Source organism: Quercus lobata, chromosome 11 (genome assembly GCF_001633185.2).
Source record: "Quercus lobata isolate SW786 chromosome 11, ValleyOak3.0 Primary Assembly, whole genome shotgun sequence".
Classification (NCBI taxonomy): domain Eukaryota; kingdom Viridiplantae; phylum Streptophyta; class Magnoliopsida; order Fagales; family Fagaceae; genus Quercus; species Quercus lobata.
Genome location: NC_044914.1, coordinates 36,116,957 through 36,137,590, shown reverse-complemented (window position 1 = coordinate 36,137,590; position 20,634 = coordinate 36,116,957). Strand labels below are relative to the sequence as shown.

General features: G+C 31.9%; 2 protein-coding genes across 6 annotated transcripts; both read left to right on the top strand.

Moving 5' to 3' along the window:
- The first annotated feature begins 1,192 nt into the window (after positions 1-1,192).
- On the top strand, positions 1,193-4,027 carry LOC115967763 (B3 domain-containing protein Os06g0194400-like). Its single transcript, XM_031086898.1, has 6 exons — positions 1,193-1,520; positions 2,269-2,300; positions 2,393-2,555; positions 2,643-2,849; positions 3,391-3,480; positions 3,616-4,027. Exons 1-5 carry the CDS (start codon positions 1,413-1,415, stop codon positions 3,463-3,465), a joined length of 585 nt encoding a protein of 194 aa, XP_030942758.1. The 5' UTR covers positions 1,193-1,412; the 3' UTR covers positions 3,466-3,480; positions 3,616-4,027.
- A 7,829-nt stretch (positions 4,028-11,856) lies between these two features.
- Positions 11,857-16,248, top strand: LOC115967337 (B3 domain-containing protein Os01g0234100-like). Of its 5 annotated transcripts, none has more exons than XM_031086412.1 (7): positions 11,857-11,978; positions 12,170-12,261; positions 13,692-13,723; positions 13,878-13,998; positions 14,087-14,293; positions 15,176-15,266; positions 15,382-16,248. In XM_031086412.1, exons 2-7 carry the CDS (start codon positions 12,205-12,207, stop codon positions 16,131-16,133), a joined length of 1,260 nt encoding a protein of 419 aa, XP_030942272.1. In that variant the 5' UTR covers positions 11,857-11,978; positions 12,170-12,204; the 3' UTR covers positions 16,134-16,248. The 5 variants fall into 5 exon arrangements, with proteins under 5 accessions (XP_030942272.1, XP_030942269.1, XP_030942270.1 ...); XM_031086409.1 differs by having other exon boundaries at positions 13,836-13,998; XM_031086410.1 differs by lacking the exon at positions 11,857-11,978 and adding an exon at positions 12,053-12,078 and having other exon boundaries at positions 13,836-13,998.
- Positions 16,249-20,634: the final 4,386 nt, after the last annotated feature.

The window sequence follows — 20,634 nt, the reverse complement described above, 5'->3', positions numbered from 1 at the left end:
ACGGAGGAATAAGCAAATCATAAAGCCCAGCTTAAGTGCCTTGCTAATTGTTATAACACAATATTAGAGATCATGATTGAGTGCTTCCCCCACTCTGTTCGGCATCTCAAATTGGCTTCAATCGAACTACAATGCACCTATTCGGCAAAGATATCAACCCGACTGATATATCCTCCATAACTGGGAAGTCAGACGGTCAGTCGAAGTCATTGCTTTCAGCTAATGAGGTTGGGGCAATAAGCAAGCCAAGAGTCTTCATAATTACATCCCCATTCATCTCAACATTTAATGTTGAAAAATTCTAGGACCACCTACTTTTTTACCAGAACCCTACCACAATTATAATATGACAAACTGTGAGTGATAAGAAAAATAAATGGTGAGTTCATGTGAAAATGATAAACAACCACTCATAGTCTGCCACATTAAAATTGGGATAAAAATAGTAGTGATACTAGAACCACTTATAAATGTTAACTTAATCACATTAAATATTATTTGACAAGCCTTTTACTCTACAACCTATTAAAAAAAAAAAAAAAAAGTCATGCTAACGAGTGCACATAGGGTATTGATTAATAATCCATTTAAAAAAAGTTTTGAAATTACTTTTATGGAAAATGAAAAAAAATGTCAAAATAATTTTTTTTTTCTTTTCTTTTCCCAAAAAAACTTTCTTTAAATAGATTATTAACCAATGCTCTAAGGGTATTCGTTAGAATTTCCCTTAAAAAAAAAAAAAGGGCTAAAGGAGAATGTATTCTCATACTAAACCTTTATAAGAGTCCTATTTAATTATACCAACAGCAGATTTCAATTGAGGTAAGAAAATTTTCGTATGTACTTGGTCAAAATTTTCCATCAAAGTTTTGTCTCTAACTTGACCAAATTGAAGTACCTTCGACTAACCACACTGGTTGATCTCATCTCAGATGTAGTTAAATAAATTAAAAAATGAATAAATAAAACGAAAGAACAACGAAGGTCCTAAAAAATGTTACTATTAACATGTGTTTAAGACTAAAGAAGTCTATTGCATTGGCTTACCTCTTTCCCAAAACGGAATGGTGTGAGTATGTCAGTACGGCAAGGGATCAACCATATACCAAAACAAGTAAACTTTAAACAAAACAGTCAACACTCAACCTCTTTTTCCTCCACCGAGTAAATAAAGTGACAAATGTGTTCGACAGTGAATGATAGAGAAAAAAACGGTATGCCTATATAAAAAGTGATGGTCTAGTCTTGTGACACAAAATAGTATTGTGACACAAAATAACACTTTCTTTTCCTATCTTCCAATACCGTGAAAGAGAGGTCAGAGACTGAGAGAGACTCAGACTTGGGTGCTATTCACTGAGGGAATCAACTTCACAGAGAGAGAGAGAGAGAGAGATCTGTATGTGTCAGCTATGAAGGCCGTGCAATTGGATGAATCTGTACACAAACATGAAAAACTAGAAGAGGGTTATGCTAATATGGAAGACCAACAGGCTTTTGCCTGGTTTTCTAAGCCCATGGTTTCTTTCTCTTTCCCTCTGCATTTCCTCTTTACCCTTTTACTTTTTTTGTGATCTGATCTTGCATATTAGCTGTTTGTTCATTGTCATGGTGACTAGGAAAAACACCCATCAGTGACTTTTTGGACAGCAGAAATGGCCTGAGTATACATATACTACTAAGCAAAGGAGAGAATTTAATAAACCTTAGTTAGGTTTTCTTGCTTTGGTTGCAAAGAATATGATAATAATTGCTTTATGACTATCACATTTGTTTACTTATCTTTTGCTAAATTTATAATTGTACTTGGCTCCTCAATCCATAAATCTCATGGCGGCACATTTACTTTGGGTTCAACCTCGTATCTTTACGTGGTCGCTAAGAGTTTTGTATCTCAGTGACATTGTTGGGTTTCTTTTATAAGGAAAGTCAATTACAAATCCTCTCTCCTTCTCTTGCAACAATAGGATCTATAACCAAGTTTTTTACCAATCACGTCTTTCAGACCCTGTAAAAATGGGAATTTTGTGCACTGAGTACGACCTGTATTAGTCCAAAGGAATCCTAATTGAATCTGGCTGTGATGGTTCCATATTTCCCAAATGGCTGTATTACATAATTGTGCGTGCACACACACACACTTTGGTGTAGATATTCTTGTGTCATTTTAATTGCACTGTTTAATTTGTAAATTCTGTTAAGCAAATTACTTGGTAGTTTCTTCTCATGGATTGGAATCATCAACTAATTGGGAATGATATTGAGCAGGTAGGATCCAAGAAGCCAAGGACGTCTATAAGGTCAGAATATATTTAAAGTTTTACTTAATTAGGTTCAATATAAAAGAGCTTAAATCACTTGTAAAAATGCTAAATCCATGTTTTACTTGTAGCAATAAACCAAAGAAGGCTATCATTGATCATTTGTACAAACGTGATGATGTCAAGTCCTCTGCCATGGAGCTAGCGGAAGAGGTTCAAGCATATCTAGCAGCTGACACCCCTAGCTTTGTTAAATTAATGCTTCCCTCACATGTTACTCGTGGATTTTGGCTGGTACACCCCAAACTATGTCTTCGATTTATGTTATACAATTTTTGGAGTGCAATTCTGATATGTATGTGCTAACTTATTGCATCGTAGGGTCTACCAAGAGATTTTTGCAAAGATTACATGCCATGCCATGATTCGATAATTACACTGGTAGATGAAAGAGGGAAAGAATTTGAAGTAATTTATCTAGAGGCTAGGAAGGGACTGAGTGGTGGCTGGCGAAGTTTTTCCATTACGCATAGATTATGTGAGAGAGATGTTCTAGTATTTCAGTTGATCCTGCCTTTCAAGTTGAAGGTAACCATGTAAACTTCTTTGTCATGCTTATGAGCATTCGTTAAATTCACTGTGGTACTGTGAATTTCCTCCTCCTGTTTTGATTTTCCTTGAAAGTACTTGTAAGAGGCAGTCAGCACTTCCAAAACCTTTGAAATTGTACTGCAGAAAGATTTTTTGAAGCTAGTAAATGGCAGATTAGGGCTTAAGTTAGACCCTATTGTGGTGGAAAAGGATGCCAGCCTGTTAGTGTTAGTTACATAGCTAATGGTTTCTAATACTATAAATAGTTGGGAAGATTTATAATTCGAATTGAATTATTTGACCGAAGCTCTAATTTTGTTGAAGTTTGATGTTGCTTATCATGATGAAGACTAAAAAGTTCTTTGATAATATATCGAGACATTTTCTTGAGCAATTTTACGTTCATTGTTCTTGTTACATCTTCCCATGTGCACAAATGGATTGTTTGGTCTAAATAATATATTAGAGCTATGTTAAGCTGCTACTTGATTCAACTATAAATTCCCTGTATTTTCCATCTCATCTCTTATTTCTATAGGTGTACATAGTTAGAGAAATTCGTTTAACTGAAGTAGATGGAGCTGTTGGGCTGATGAAATTAGCTCGCTCGTAAGAGGATCTAATTTTGGTAAGTTTAAATGCTACTTGATTGTTTGTGAATGATCATGCAGAGTAATGTTCTTTAATCTATATATTGTTTGTGAATGGCCCCAAAAGTATGTTCTGTAATATCTGCACTTGTTTCCCTTGAATTTGTGAGTAGTAACTGCTGCGGAAAAGCATTCGAAACCATCCCCGATTGAAAAGAATAGCAGGAAGGTATTGGATGATACAAATGCCAGGATGCGTTTGGAAAAGTCCAGTGTGAAAAACTCAGGCAATTGGGAAGAAAGCAGATTTTCATGAGCTGTTCATGATTGCAATCAAGTGAAAAGCTTTAAGAGTACTTCAACTAATTTTTTTGAACGTTTATATGTAGATGTTAAGGTCCCAAGTCATCTTTCATACACCCATTAGGCAACTATAATTTCGCCATGAACAGGGTGATAGCCATTGGAAATATTGTACATAATAAGTGCTTGTAATCGCAGGAGAACTTGCTATAATTTGAAATGATATAAGTACAAATTTTCTAATTTTGAATGCATTTCAGCCACAGAGAAAGAGAGCATTAGCATTTGGCTCTTCGAAGCTTTTGTTTTTTAAGCCAAATTAAAGAATACTGTAGTAAAAAAAATCACATCTGGCCCCCATGCTATTCAAATTTCTACAAAATACTAGAGTGCTCAACAAGTTTTAAAAAGCAAGGTAGCCTTTTGTAAAACTTTTATTCTCTATTTTATTCTAAATTTCTCTCTCCTCTCTCTATTATATATATTATATATATATAAACAAAAGTCATGATGAATATTTTAATTAGATATATAAGAAAAAGAAGTTTTATTTTATTTAATTTTAAAAAATTTGGCTAAAGTTTACAAAACCACGTATGAATGTCATAGTTTCAGAAGTAAGGCTTTTTAATTGATGAGGGTGTGCGAGAATCTCAACATGAGGAGACCAAGACTTCGAAAAACGAATTTCAAGGTAGAGATTCAACCATGGATATGTCCCTCTAACCTATTCATATGGAGTTGCCACTTGATTTAATTTATACAATAAAAAATAAGATAAACTCAAAACAAACTTTAGTAATACATGAAGTAAGTTGCAAAATGTTTGAACAAAAAATATTACACGATATTGATTCCTAAGTACAAATTAACAAAAATGCAATTACAAAACTCATTTTCCTAGTCACAATCCACCAAAATAATACAAAAAAAAAAAAAAAAGTATTATAGATAAGACCTATATCCCCTAGACTAGGTTCAGAGGTTAGATTGGGAAGGTGTGGAGTTAGATTGGGAAGGTGTGGAGGCACCGACCTTGCTTGGTCAAATAACCAGTCTTGTAAGATGAAATGACCTATATAAATATAAATGTTCCTAAAAAAAAATACCAATATAAATAGTCTTCCCATCCATACTACAATCAATATATAATCACATTTCATCAAAAAAATCAATATATAATCACATGATAAATGATATTGAAAGAATATATATATATATATATATATTTTTTTTTTTTATAATCGATATTGAAAGAATGTTGACAGCGTTCACATTCACCACAAAAATTAAAATTAACATGATAGTCAAAAGAAATCTAACCTCAAAGAAAACATATAAATCAAAACATAAAATTAATTACCATATATTTACAACAATATTAAAAATGTATGAGAATGTGAAAATATTGAAATACAAATCCTAGATAAGATTTCTACCTTATGCATGAGATCATTTCATGGGTAGCTCCTAAAAGAAAGACTTTAATGTTAAATTATCCATTTTTCCGACTCTTTTGATGCAGCTTTTATTTTTTTCAGTGAATTTTCTCTTGTTTCATATGAAGAAAGAATATGCATGAACCTAATATACAGAACATGTGATTTATATGCAAGAAAGAAAATCAGGTTTTATCTTGAGTTTTATCGTTATGTTTTCTTAGAGAAATGTTATACTTACAATATTTTCACAATATTTTTTTTTTTTGAGAAACCACAACAAATCCTAAGTGGCAAGCTGTTATAGGTATTTATTGGTAGGTAAAAAAGTAATTTAAGAGGTAGATTCAAATTAGAACCAATAACAATATGTTACCTATGATTTTTTTGTAAAAAAATTGTAAAAACATTGTGAACGTAACATTTCTCTTTTTTTAATAAAAATTTTACCGATACATGGGAGATACATGGGTGGCATCATTTCAAGTGATCGTTTTTAAATTTTTGATGAGACACCTATCATCTCCATCCTAAATACATGGATTTATGGATATAAGAGAGTGAAATCACGAAATTAAAAATTCCAATCAAATGTAGCGAAAATTTATAGTAACAAAAACATTAAATCCTATCCTATGTAATATAATCCAACATTTCCCAATTGTAGTGATCTATAATGCACATTATTATGTTTTTATATGATGAACATATTAAAATGCATGGCAACAATTAATGATGGCATGGAATGTGAAAAAGGAACAAATTAAATATATTGTAAAAATCAGAACAAAATTATCATAATATCTATGACTAACACCAACCGTAACCTATGAAATCCTTAAAATAAAGATAAAATACATCTTTTTTTTTTTTTCAAAGAATTCAATCCAATCACAATAAATTTAAATCAGGAAAGACCATTCTAAACATAACAAAGATACGAGTTTAGGAATCGCTTGCATGCACACCCTCCTCTATAGGTATGAGTGGAAAATTCTCCTTTGCTAATAGTTTTATCAGATAAAGCTCACGAACTCCTCGATGGTCGCCAAGACCTTCTGTTAATCACTGGATCCACAGACTGTCCCCAAGGCCTCCATGGAGTATTAGTTGTGTAGTTGTTGGAGTTAGATATACTGAAGTGCTTGAATGTTGACAAAAGATGCTGAGATAGTTGGTATCTGAATTAATCAAGTATATGAAAAACAAATTGAATGAATGTGGGAATGAAGGACTGGTGTTTTGAATGGAAGAATGAGTGTTTTTGGTAAAGAATTTCATGGGTTTGGTGGGTGTTCTTTGAGTGACTTCTCTAATAGAATTTATGTAGAGTAAGTTTAGAGAGAGAGAGTCACCTTCTTTTTAATTAATGATTTTCACTATTTATAATATATATATATATATATATATATATATATATTTCTAAAGTTGGGCAAGAGTCTACAAGTGACAATCATTCACTTAATTAGGCACATGGCAGGAGTCTGCAGTTGCTAGTGGGAGCGGGAAGCTTGAGTATAGTGTTTATATACTTGAATGGTGTGTAGTGCAATTTTAGTTTGTATTGCAACAATTTTTTATAGTGTATTTGCCTTTTGGGGTTTCATCCTCGGAGTATTTTTACCACGGTAGTATTTTCTAAAATGGTTTTCACTTTGTATACAATTCTTATCTCTAGTGTGATTGTGGTTATTTGTGTTTTATTTGTTATTGAACTTTGTCAAATTAACTACCTTACGCAAGAATTGAGTTAATGAAATAAAGTTTTGTAGTTAAGTCGTTGGGAGTCTTAAGTCTTAACCGGTTTTTTCTTTTCGAGGAATAGTTCAAAACTTTAAATGAATTAAAGTTTTGTAGCTAAGACCTTTTGTAGCTAAGACTTAGGGTTTGTTTGAATACTACTTATTTTGCTGAAAATTAAAAATTTATTACTGAAAATATCGTAGCAAAATATTTTTTAAATGGCAAAACACTGTTCACACTGTGCAGTGGGTCTGCGTTTTTCTTCATTTGTTTGCAACAATTTCATAGGTCCCACGCTTAAAACACATGAACAATGCTTAATGCTGCAAAACGCGTTACCCAAACACACACTTAGTGTGCATTTGCGAACAGATGAACTTGCATTTTGCATTTTTTTTTAGTGGGTCCCATGGTTACTATTCACAGACCACCAAAAACTTAAAAACACAGCCATAGGTTTTGCTATAGTGTTTTGCCTTTAAAATATTATTTTGCTACAATATTTTCAGTTTTCAACAAAATAAGCAGTATTCAAATAAATCATTAAGTCGTTGGGAAAGGGGGGTAAAACTAGTTTTTTTCCTTTCAAGGAATAGTTTAGTTCACTGACGTCTAATTTCAAACTCTTTTATTTTAGATTCTTTAAAAGAAATTTATATATTCAATCAAATCCTTTTATTCTCAATTACGTTATAAAAATTATAAAGAAAAAAATTACCATGAAAGGATTATTATAATGTTAATTTAATTTTTTATATTTTTTTCTACCTTTTTAATGTAATAATATATGACCACCGCGCACCCTTGGTGCCATGGTCACTCTACAAGTATAAGTGCTTGCAAAGAATGAGGGGCAAGAGCCGAGATTCAAGTCTCTAGGAAAAAGCTTCACACACATATACACTAAAATTATGCTAGAGTAAAATTTTTATCTTATATAAATAAATAAATAAATGTAATAACTTATGGTGACAATTTTTGTTTTTTATTTTCAAAAACTTTTTTTTGGAAATATAAAGAAAAAAACAATTTTCTTGTATTTTTGAAATCGAAAACATGTTTGATTAGTTGAAATTAAAAATATAGGTTTTTCAAAAAAAAAAATAGAAAATGCTAAAAATATGTTATTCCTAGGATTTAAACTCTAATGCTAACTCATTAAATGAAACAAATTCATTAAATTAAATGCATGTTTTCATTGACTTTTGAAAATTAGAAATTGAAAACAGCATTTTGCATGTTTTCAGTTTCCTTCACAAATTGAATTTTGAGAACAGTTTTTGTTTTCTGTCCATTTTGGATTTCCAAACAAGTTTTTTGGTCTAAAAAATAAAAAATTATTTTTGGAAACAGAAAATTAGGGGTGTCAATATTCGACCCAACCTGCGAACACGACACAAACCCGACACGGGTTTTTTCTGGTTAGGGTTGGACCTTAATGGGTTTGGGTCATAAACGGGTCAACTTGAAAGCGACAAAATAAGAAACGTGTCATAAGTGGGTCAACTCGCATAACCCGCAATAGATACATTTGACACGCTAATTTATTTGTGTCGACCCGAAATGACACACTTAACACAACCCGTTTAACTCATTTAACAAATAAATATTTATTTTATTTTAGATTTGTCAAATACCTTTTATATCCAACATATATTTTAAATTTAAAAATAAAAGTGAGTAATTACAAAAATTTACAAGGGATAAATTAGAAATTGAAACTTTACAGACCCTAGAACTACTAAGACTTTTTTGTTTTTTTTTTTTTTTTTGGTATAGAACTTGCACAAATAAAATTGGATGAGCTTGTGGAAGATGTTATGAATTATGAATTTGGACATCAATAAAAAATCTATGGATGATAATCGTGGTCATAGTCAGGATTAGTGTACTGTTTACACAAATTCTTTCAATATTGATACTTAGTATTTGATGAGTTCCAAAGATATTATTTTTTTTTTAACTATGTTATTTTATTTTTGTTAAACTTAGTTATTTTGAATTTGGGTTGAAGTGTATGCACTTCTTTTGGAGTGTAAAGAACTTATTTTCTAGATAAATGTTATATTTTTGTTGAACTATATTATTTTGAATATGAATTGAAGATTTGAAGTGTATGCACTGCTTTTTGGGATGTAAAAAAATTTATTTCTAGATGGATGCTATATTTAATATTATGCAGGTTGAAATGGATTGTGTTACATTCGTGTCAACCCAACACGACTCGTTTATTAAGCGTGTCAAATGGGTTGGGTCAGGTCAACCCGCCTTATTAACAGGTTGGGTTAGGGTTGAAGGATCATGACACAATTATTAAATGGATCGGGTTAGGGTTGAGCCATTTAGTCGAATACCCCTACCTTGACATGACACGAACCCGACATACTAACCCGAATTGACACCCTTACAGAAAATAGAGAGAAAAATAGTTATCAAACATACCCTTAGAGTTTTTTCTATTCTCTAATAAATATTACGGCTTACTATATATATTTTGTTATTTATTTCTATAATTTAATTATTAATATGGTTATTTATAACATCACATCCAACGATCGGTCAACCTCGATTAGACCAAAAAATTGAGGACCAATTTTCATAACGCTTTTTTTTTTTTTTTTGGCCTGAGTGATTTTTATAACCCTGCCCCAGTGGTTTTTACTTTAATTGATACAATAAACTGTCAAACGTCTCTTTAGAGCCTCTTCGGTATGGCTTTTTTTCAGCTTATTTAATTTATATATAGAATTTTTTTTAAAAAAATTCTATATATAACTAAACTTTTGCTCAAATTATGTTTCAAATCATATAAATAAAAGTATATCAAATGATCACTTATTAGTCATTACTCATGTGACAATAATTTAATCACAAAAAGTATAATAATTGTTTTTTAAAAGCACACTCATCCTCGTTGAAGCCATTGTAAGAGCATCCACATCAATGGATTCAAAGTCTTGCGAAATACAAAAAACCCTTTATTTTGCACATTTTGGCCCAAAAATACCCAAATCAGTGGGTGTAAAATTGTACATAAATGCACAATTGCTACAGTAACCATACATATATGCATAGTTACTGTAACACTTGCATTTAATATTTTAATAATTTTTTCTCTCTCCTTGTCTCTGGTTGCTCTCACTCTCACCTCACTCTTCCTTTTTCTCATTTGATCAAATCATCAAACCACTGCCACTGATCAAATCATCACCTGATCAAATCATCACCATTAAACCTTCACTGATCTCTTGTCGCACCTGATCTCTCGCCAATCGCCACAAAGACCTCTCCAATCGCCAATCTCCTTTGTTTCTCGTTGTTTGATCAATGGGTTTTCTAGTAGAGGGGTTGATCTCGCTGCTACTCACACCAATCATCGTTGCCTCATCGATCACCACTGCTCTTGCTGATCGCTATTGCTATCTTTTTTCTTTGTTTGATGGTTTTAGGATTTTGATGGTTTTGATTAGTGGGTTTGATGATTTTGATTGGTGGATTTTGGTGATTTTGATCAATGAGTTTTGATAAGTGGATTTTGATGGTTTTGATTAGTGGGTTTGATGATTTTGATTAGTGGATTTTGGTGATTTTGATCAGTGAGTTTTGATTAGTGGGTTTTGATGATTTTGATTAGTGGTTTTGGGATTTTGATAGGTGGGTTGATGATTGTGGTTGTATGGGTTGATGATCACCGCTACTCTAATTGTTGATGGTGGCTGGGTATTGAGTCAATAATGAATATTTTATTGAATAAATGTGTAGAATAAACAAACTAATGTGGATGTTTGATAAAAGTAAGTTTATAAAATAAAAATTAATTTTTTTTTTTTGTAAAATAGATAAAAATTATGCATCTACCAATGCAGATGCTCTAATAGTGCCCCGCATCTACTTTTAACTACATTCATTGCATCAATGCGCTAAAGATAATGTGCTAAAGGTAATGGACCCAAGCTTTGCTCTTGTTCAAAAAGTCACCCTACAGTCCCAATATACACACACCACTGACAATCTATCATGTTTACCGTGTTTTGTGGATTTAGCCTTCAGACCCCTTTGCTATGACTTGCTTTATGTGTGTGTGTGTATATATATATATATATATATGTATATATATTGAAAGCTCAATAAACTAATATTTAATTACACGTTTAATCCTCAACCATCATCGCATGTTTCAATATAAATATTAGTACTCGTCCTTTGAAATATTTTATTTTTAATCACTTTTCTTTCCTATAGATAGGATAAAATTAAATTTATTATGTTCACTCTCTAATTATTGCCCTCTGGCCTTCTAATTGAATTAGTACCTCACTTTACATAAAGTAATTGGAAGCTTAGAGGGAAAGAGTTCTAATTACAAAATTAGTAGTATGTTGTAAATATTTTTTTTTTTTTAAATCATCAGTCTAAGACAAGACTTTACGTAGTTAACCCAAATTTTTTTTTTTTTGCTAAATATTAGTTGACCCAATTAAAACCCATTATTTTAGTCTTTGTACATATAAGTTTGTGTCAAAAAGATCCTAAACTCAACTCAAAATTATAATCAAATATCTTGTAGCTGAATTGACAACTCTTCATGTATAAAATGTTTGAGGGTCTAGGAGGGAAAGGGTTCAAATTATGGGGTTAGAAGTATGTTGTAATTATTTCTTAAAAAAAAATTTATAGCCAGAGTTAACTTTTGACGCATGTATTTATGACTATTTGGGTTTTTTTTTTTTTTTAAAGACTAGATTGAAATTTTTTTAAATACCTAAGCTAAGATTGAAGATTAAAGTTTAACTGTACTTTTAAACTTTATTTGTTAAATTTCTCAAAAAAAAAAAAAGGTTTAAAAGTACAATTAAACAACTACCAAAAAAAAAAAAAGAGTATATATCTCCTTGAAGACCAAAATAAACTCAAACAGGCAAACAATAAAGTGGAGAAAACAGCAGAACAACAGCAAGTCAGCAATGCTGAGGCCTTGAGCATCTCATCCATAACAACAAAAAGTAAAGTAAAATTCAGAGGAGAGAGCCAACCTCACATGGATGACAAAAGTAGTACATATTTTCTCTCTTTAGGCAAAACACCATTTCATTATTTGTATTCTTTGATTCAGTCTTTTATTTTTGACTTTTGCTATGATTTTTCTACCTCGTAAAGCTTTCCCTCTCCACCTCTCATTTCCTTGCATTTGCATGTCTGGTTCTGCATATTGACCACTTTGCATCTTTATGTACCCCATCAGATTAAGCAGAGGAAAGCTGGCCCACCGACTCAAAGATGTCCCTGACCCATGAGAAGCGTTTGGATTCTGAGGGTGGAAGTGGAACTGAACTAGTGAGAACTTATCTTTGAGTAAATTTATTAGTGTTTGTTCTGTTTTATTAGGCTTGACAAAACGGTCCAAACGATGTTGGGTCCAAATTAAGGGGTTAATATTGTCACTTGACCCAAAGGTTTAAAGGTAAACAGTAAACACGCACCCCAAAAAACAAATTTCAGTTGCTTTTTGGGATATGCGTACAAATGTGTAAAATTTAGTGCTTTTTTGGGGTATGTATAAAAAGGTTTGTGTATAACAAACACTACTCAAACTTTAAACCAATGAGTTTGGTCCAATTATGTTATATTTACCTTTCACTCTTGTTATTAGCATTCGCATGTGACTTTAATACTTAACTAACCTCGCTTGCATATGAATATTCTAATATAGACTAATTCTGAGCTTGAGCCGTTATGAGTATGATGATTATTCTTTATCATCAGCCCCCAGACACCTTTGGAATTTTATGGCATTAAGAATTAATTTATTTAGAAAATAATTGCAAGCTTATGAGAATTTAAGGGACTAATATGAAGTATGAACCCTGAGCCAGGAGGATGCATGTTATAAAAATCAAGCCTAGTATAATTAGGCACTCACTTTGATTGATGGCAACCAATGTCTGTGTAGTCCATAGCTTTCTGGTCATTTTTCCTTTAGGACCACACCATAGTCAGCAACAGCAATCCAACCTTGTATACCGTGATAATTGGAGTTATTATTCCAACTTAGTTTGTAATTCTTGACAGATTGTGACTTCTCAATTGTTTGAACGACTAGGTAAGGGATGTTCACCCAATGCATAAACTCACACCAGAGGAACAATGTGAGACATCCCAAAAAGCAGAAATTAATTATGATATTAGGGACCAATTTGTTTGTTTTTTGGCTCTACATGCTCGTGTTGTTTGTGTATTTGTGGCATAGAAGTAAGAAGGGGTGTTGGAGAGTCTCATATTTGTTAAGTATACATTTTTTGTACGGGTTTATTTTCAAATTTGGTCCCTTCACTTAATTAAGTTTTAAGGACGTGTTAATTTTCATGGTCTAGATCTGTTTTCATTTTGCTTATGATTTTCAGATAATTAAGACATAAACTTGGTCATTATAACAACACAGAGTCTATCCACTGAAAGCCTGCCCCCATAAGTTGTGCCTAAGTTTTTAAACTGAGTATGGTATACAACCTGCCATAATGTACCAAACTAATATGCAAAAGGCCCCAAAATTGATGGTGTGAGCCAATAAGCCTTATAACCTTTGGAATAGAAATTGATCTTGTAGACATTTCATAGAGACTTGTCTTTTATTTGATCTCTTTTATATGTCTCTACTGCAACATCTGAATTTCCCAGTTCCTTGGTTGGTTTATATGGAATAACTGCATTTCATATAATCAATTGACATATTGATGGGAAATATTTATTTTGTGAATTATGAGCAGGTGTTATCTGTTGTTCCATGTAAGCCCCGGAGGTTGGTTTTTCTTCTTCCTTCCTTTTTTTTTTTTTTTTTTTGGTCATTAAAGTCAATGCCTAAGAGAACAAAATTCTCCTTTTGCATTGATGCCTTTGTAATTTACTTAAAGCTTTAATGAAAATGGAGCCATGGTTGAGTTCTTATACCACAGCATGGAAGCCAAGTCTTCTGCCTTGAAGCAAGCAATGGAGGTTCAAGCTAGTTTGCCAGCGGAATCTCCTAGTTTTATCAAGACTTTGGTAAGGTCAAATGTTACTGGTGGCTATTGGCTGGTAAGCTCAAAACTCTATCCCAAGGTCAAGAATGTAACAATAGCTGGGTGCCAGACAGATTTGTTTCTTCTAACTTATTTAATGGCAGCGTCTTCCAGCACAATTCTGCAAAATGCATTTGCCAAGGCATGATATAATAGTTATTTTGGAAGATGAAAGTAGGGAAGAGTACAAAACAAAGTATATTGCAGAAAATGCAGCATTGAGTTCTGGATGGAGAAGGTTTTCAATTGCGCACAAATTATGCCAAGATGATGTTCTGGTTTTCCAATTGGTTGGGACTTTCAAGTTCAAGGTAATTATTTGAGTCTCTTAAGTTGAGTGCATGTTTATCTATGTCCGTGTATATAAATGACTTATTGTTCATTGTTCCTATATTATTCTGGTTTTGATTATAACTTGTTTTATTGCCACATTTTGGAAAGGAAGATCCTGGAAGAAGCATTTCATTTTCACATAGCGGGATAGCCATAAGAAAAAGTACACATCTATTTCAAGAACAAACCCCTAAATCCTTAAGAGGTTCCTTGAATCCACAAGGAGAACTATTCTAGAATCCGCCAAAAAAAAGAGAGAATCTCTCTCTCTCTCTCTCTCTCTCTCAAATTGTATTATTGAATAACTTGCTTTCTATTAGGCCGATCACTATCTTATAGGAAGATATTAAAGAAATCCTAAGGTGGCTAGAAAATCCTTAAAGAAAACCCTAATTCGTGTTAGGTATGAAATTAGTCTAAAATTTTGGAAAATCACTAAAAAAGGCAAAATTGAGAAAATTACATAAACTAATACTACGGACTCTAGGAAATGTCCTAGAATTTATAGGACTGTATTACAAGTTTATGACTTTTATTTCAAAAGTTGTAACAAAAAGAAAAATGACCATAAATTGCAAATTCAATAAAACAGAGGTGTAAAAGATGGAATTTAGCTAAAAAGCAGCATAGGTCATGACTGTAGTGAGTTTTACCCCCACGTTGATTCCCTTTTAGATCACCAAATTTCAAGCAATTTGTCAATGGCTCCTAGGATTTGTACTAGAGATACGGATTCCTTCTATTATTTTGCCTTTTATTTTTTGGGTCTATTTACTAAAATTCTATTGCAAACTCTTAATCTGTTTTCCTTTAAATAAAAAGATATAGGTTAATTGTTGCCTCCCATCTCACTCTCATAGGTGTACATGGTGAGACTGAATGGTTTAGCTGGAGTAGATGGGCTTTTTGGCCCTCCAAATTTAGATGCTTGTGCAAGAGGAAATGATTATGGTATGGTATTTTGTTTCTATGTTCTACTCCTGAATTTGTGACTGCACCCATAATTAACTGATGGCATACTCTTTTTCTCCTTGATGTTGAACTTGGAACAAAAAAACAATTGAAGACATGAAGATCAAAATTTACAAAGACACTACGTATTTCAACCGTGTTATGCAAGACATTTTTGGAGAGACTATTCAAATAAACAACCTGAAGGATTTAGATACTACTACTAGTTTTGGGAATGCAGCAAATCAGTATGAAAATGGCAGGAAAAATCTTGCCTCAGATGTTCTGTGTGGTCTAAGACTTACAGGGTCAATTGCTAATTTTAAAGAAGTTAATAGCATCAGCAGTTTCACCATACTTGTGAATGGCGAAACCATAGACTCCCAGTTCTCAGATTACCAGAGGGTTAAGTATTATGATCTCTGCTGTTCTCAGAATTCATTTCTGCATGACAATCTGCGCAAAAATATTAATAGCAAGTTGGCTGCTGAAATAATTTCTGAGACTATCAACATTGTGGATGCCATTAGAGGTTGTGAACTTTTGACCCCTCTAGCTGATTTTGAAGATTGGGATAATACTTTGAAAGGCTTTGAGCTATTGGGCATGAATGTTCAGTTCTTACATGCTCGAGTGGCTCGGCTGATGAGCATTGCTATGGAAGCAGCGGCAGTCAAGGACCCTCAGAGGAAATCAAAAGTTAGACTAGAGCAAGCTCATGCAGAAGAAGAAATGGATTTTCTCAAATTGAAGCTCTCGAAATTAAAGAATACCAAAGAAAGACTTGACGATGAGATTGAGGCTTTGAAGGTGAATGTGGTGAGGCATGAGATTGTGTTTCAAGAAGTAGTTAATGCTCCATGGTGAGAAGGTGCTTTTGAAGTTATATGTGTATGTATGGTTTTTTAGTGGAACTTGTTAGCTTATGTCACAGGAAGAGATTAACGAATCCAAGCAATGAGAGGTATCTCTAATGTCTCTACTGCTATGTAGCATCACTGACACTCTGTCATGTTATTTTCTTAAGCTTTTTGAGTTTTGATATAGCTGCATGTCAGCAATCAGTGACTGAAAAATCAGTGAAGCTAGAAATTTTTTATAAAAAAAATAAAATAAAATAAAATAAAAAAGTTCAAAATTTCTTATTCCAATATTCTCAAAAAAGGAATTGGATATCATCCTAATAAATTTTTTTAAGAAATCAATATATTTGATCCAGAAAATGAAGATTTCAACCCAGAATTTGAAAAAAAAAAAATCGTTTAATCTGAGAAAGCTTTTTAAGCAAAAAGCTTGTTGATGTTTTTTGAAACTCTTTAATAAAGGCTTGAAAATCATTAAAATATCAGTGTCCATGAAAGATTACCAAAGCTGACAGCTATTATTAATTTTTATCTATTCATGTATTAGTCCTCATCTTCTTTGTTATCTACTTTTTATTAGTAGTCATCTTCTTTTATTGTCTTTTTTCAATTCATTTCTCTTATATAAAGGAGCGTAATTTTCTTTGTAAAAACTTAAAACCAACCACCTAAATACCCATCTTTGGGTGGGTTGAAATTAAGATTGGATTCTTATTATTGATCACCTAAAAAGGAGCATTGTGGTTTCAATATGACAGAGATAAAAGACTTCATTGTACACGGCTGTGGGCTTGTGTAGTTCCTCTTATGATCATTGTGTATCACGCTTCATACGTACGTCTCCCACTTAAAATATTTAAGCAAACCCATGCTCAGTCCAATATGTTAGCCCAAAAATATATTCCCCCCATCATCATAATCAATATATATATATATATGAGGAGAGTGAACGAAAACACCAAAGTATCATAACAACTTCACAATTCTTATGGGACCAAATTTTGTTTAAGTGGTTGACTTCAAAGTTTGTTTGGTTGGGGTAAAACAGTGAGAATAGAAAATGAAGAAGAAAAAAGTGGAGAAAAAATGATTTTATGAGTGTTTGGTTGGAGAGAATGAGAGAACGGAAAATTAGTAGAACCCGGGTGTTTTTTTCCAATCCCACCAAAATTCTATCTCCTCAATTTGGGAAAAAAATAGAGAAAAAAATGAATAACTACAGTCAATAACTGAACTACATCAAGTCATGGCAATAATTATTGCACAAAAGTTGTGGTTACAAACTATCTCAATAAATTCACATGATGGAAGAAAAAGCAATGAATAGATCACACACCTACCATTTGACAAAACAAAGTTAAGAGAAAGCAAAGTTGTGTTGGCCCAAATTGTGTTTTCCGTGGGAATTGCCCAAACATGTTGAAATAGGTATTTAAGCTGAAATATTTCAAGGGGCTTAACCGCTTAACCATACCAGTTTTGGTAACTAGTATGAAAACTTTTGATCCGGTAAAGTATGGTACAAAATAAATAACTTTGTTAGATGCCACTTTTAGGGGCTATTTGGATTTGCTGTTTCCATAACTCATAACTCTATTTCTATAACTCACAACTCAAAAATGGTGGGACCATGGATGAGAAGTCCGTTTGGATTTTGTTTCCAGTTTTTGTTTTCATCACTCAATTCTCTGATTTTTTAGTAATGAGTTATGGAAACTGAAAACACATTTTAGGTGTTTTTAGTTTCCATAACTCTGTTTTCAACGGCATTTCCGTAATTAAACTCACAACTCTCTCACTATCCAGCCTCAATGTTTGACTTTTGGGTTTTTTTTTTTTTTTTTTTTTTTTTTTCTCTTTTAAAACAAAGCCTAGCCGCATATCTTGACTTTTTAGTTTTCTTTTTGAATTTTTTTTGAAACAAAAAGTAACGGCATAACTGAGTAATGAGTGCCAAACGGGGTTGGAGAAATTAGGGTATTTAAAGTGATGAATGATGAGTGATGAGTGATGAGTGACGAAAATTAAGTAAGGAGCGATAAGTGATGACAAAAAAAATCCAAACAGCCCCTAAAGCTTTTAACTTTTTGTCTTTTGTTTCATCTTTTTGAAAAATAATAAATATAACTAACTAAAAAAAAAAAAGGTTTAGATTTTAGCTTTTGTCACACGTTAGGCATAAAAATTACTAAAAACTATATCTTTTATGTCATATATTTAGCAAATAAACCAACAAAAATTATGAGATATCCAAATGAACAAATGTCTCGCCAATTCTTCAAGCCACCACTACTAAGATTCTCTTAATATTAATTTGGGTCTTGAAATCTAGAAGTGTATCTTTGTAAAATAAAGCTCTACTAAGTAGCTCTCTCTAGGTGAAGCCACTGTTAGGATTTGTGTCCTAAAATCTAATTTATTGGCATGTTATAAATAACTAGTATGTAACTCGTGCTTATGCACGAGAATGATAAATTGTAGTGGTACTATTAATATTAATTTGAGTTATTAAAAATATAGGACATAGTTCGACTATGACATTTGGAGGTACTAAAATAGTTTTTCCTTTGTAATTTTCATAATATTGGTTACGCCAAATTTCTCATTACATTGTTATTAGGTATATAATTTTGAAAATCACTATTGGATACTATATATACAATATCAATTCACAATTATTGTCTGTGAAATTCCATTAAATATAACACAAAATAAATTAATAAGTTGGTCAAATTGTATATCCTAAATTAAATGGATGGTGCATGGAATCGTTCAGTTTAATTACAATTTGTTAATTTCAATATCTTTGCATACAAAATATCTAAATATAAAAAGTATAAAAAAATATGCTCATTAGTTCAGAGAAAAAATAACAACAAAAATCTAAGCAATTTAATTTGTATAGATATCTAATAAAAGCAAAATCCAATTTTGATTCTAATTAAAGTTTCTTTAAAATTTGGTATTAAAATGTTTTTTTTAATATATATATATATATATATATATTACCTAATTAGTATTGGACCGTACGTACTCATGGTATATTACATAAATGACTTATAAACTTAGATTGTGAACTCGATCATGAAATGTAGGTTGCTTTGATATATCAAGAATGAGATCTAATTTAAAAGTCAAAATCTTAGTATATTGGATAACCGCATGTAGTATTGAGGGAACACATATTCTCAAAATAGAATCCATAATCTTTTTTTTTTATATAGAGACACAAAATATGTCCTTGAGATAAATTTAATGAAAATTGGTGATTCAAGGCCGGCCACTTCAGTAAAGAGTTACTCAAATTTATATTTAATGAAATTAGATTTCATAAATATGAATAACTAAAACATTAAACAGGGGATAGTTTATTATAACTTTGTTCATTATGGATATTTTATGGAGGGGTCAAATGATATTATATTAGAGTTTTGGGATATAATTTATTAATAAGGCCTAGGATGCAATTATATTTCCATAGTAGTACTTGTTATATAATTAATGGTAACTTTGGGCTTATCAAGAGTTGATGGAAGCTCAAAGCCCATTGGAGTTAGAACCTTATTTGTCCATTTGGTCTTATCCCAAGCCACATACTAAAACCCAATTGGGCTGGCCCAAAAGACTAACACAATTAAATAATTAGTTATTTATTTAATAAAAGTTACTAAATAAAGTAACTACTTAAGTAGTTAAAATATACATATGATTAAAAGAAGAGAAACAGTTTTCTCTAAAACATCTCTTGAATACATTTTCCAAAAGCGAAAATCAATGTATGTGAGAACTAATTGAGAAACCACACATTTTGGGCGCAATGGGGAATTGGGATAAAGATTGAAAGTCTTCTCAAGATACTATCTACTTTTTTCTTTCTTTTTTTTCTTTTTTTTTTTACATCAAGATACGCTTTCTATCATTTGTTTTAGAATTCAAAATTGTATGTTATCTCTTATGAATGAAGTAGATCTTTGTGTTGTTTTTGCGGCTTGTTTTGTATGAGATGCAAAACTAGTTTTTCCAACAAACACCACTACTTAAGATTTGGGTTTGGATCTACCGTGTAATTACCACCCTTGTGAAATGTAAAATTTGATTGGGTAAATTTCATTAACCTACCTTGAGATTTGTGTTACCGCTTAACATGTCCAAAATATCTCAAAACTAATAAATTTGGTCCTTAAAAGAGAAAGAGAAAAATGAATATCATCCAAATTAATCAATTTTAAAATGTTTTGAACCTGTTTAACATTAACCATAAACTCAAAGATAAGTTAATAGAATTTATCCAATTAAATTTTAACCTTTTTTAAAAAAGTTTTAATAATCTTAGCAACTTTTACATCTCGTGCAAGATCACTAGAGCTCAATCCTAAAATTTAAGGCTCATATTACTTGTGAGTTCTAATTAGCTCAACTGATATAGTCTTCAATGGTTGAATAAGAAGTCTGAGATTCAATCCCCGCCTACACCAAAACACCAATTGGTCTGATAATAAAGAACT

Excerpts from the sequence above, each read along its gene's own strand:
- LOC115967763 (XM_031086898.1), top strand. The coding sequence starts at position 1,413 with ATGAAGGCCGTGCAATTGGATGAATCTGTACACAAACATGAAAAACTA. Across the intron at positions 2,301-2,392 it reads AAGCCAAGGACGTCTATAAG|CAATAAACCAAAGAAGGCTA; the intron begins GTCAGAATATAT and ends TTTTACTTGTAG. Across the intron at positions 2,556-2,642 it reads TTACTCGTGGATTTTGGCTG|GGTCTACCAAGAGATTTTTG; the intron begins GTACACCCCAAA and ends ATTGCATCGTAG.
- LOC115967337 (XM_031086409.1), top strand. The coding sequence starts at position 12,205 with ATGTCCCTGACCCATGAGAAGCGTTTGGATTCTGAGGGTGGAAGTGGA. Across the intron at positions 14,294-15,175 it reads TTGGGACTTTCAAGTTCAAG|GTGTACATGGTGAGACTGAA; the intron begins GTAATTATTTGA and ends TCACTCTCATAG. Across the intron at positions 15,267-15,381 it reads TGCAAGAGGAAATGATTATG|ACATGAAGATCAAAATTTAC; the intron begins GTATGGTATTTT and ends AAACAATTGAAG.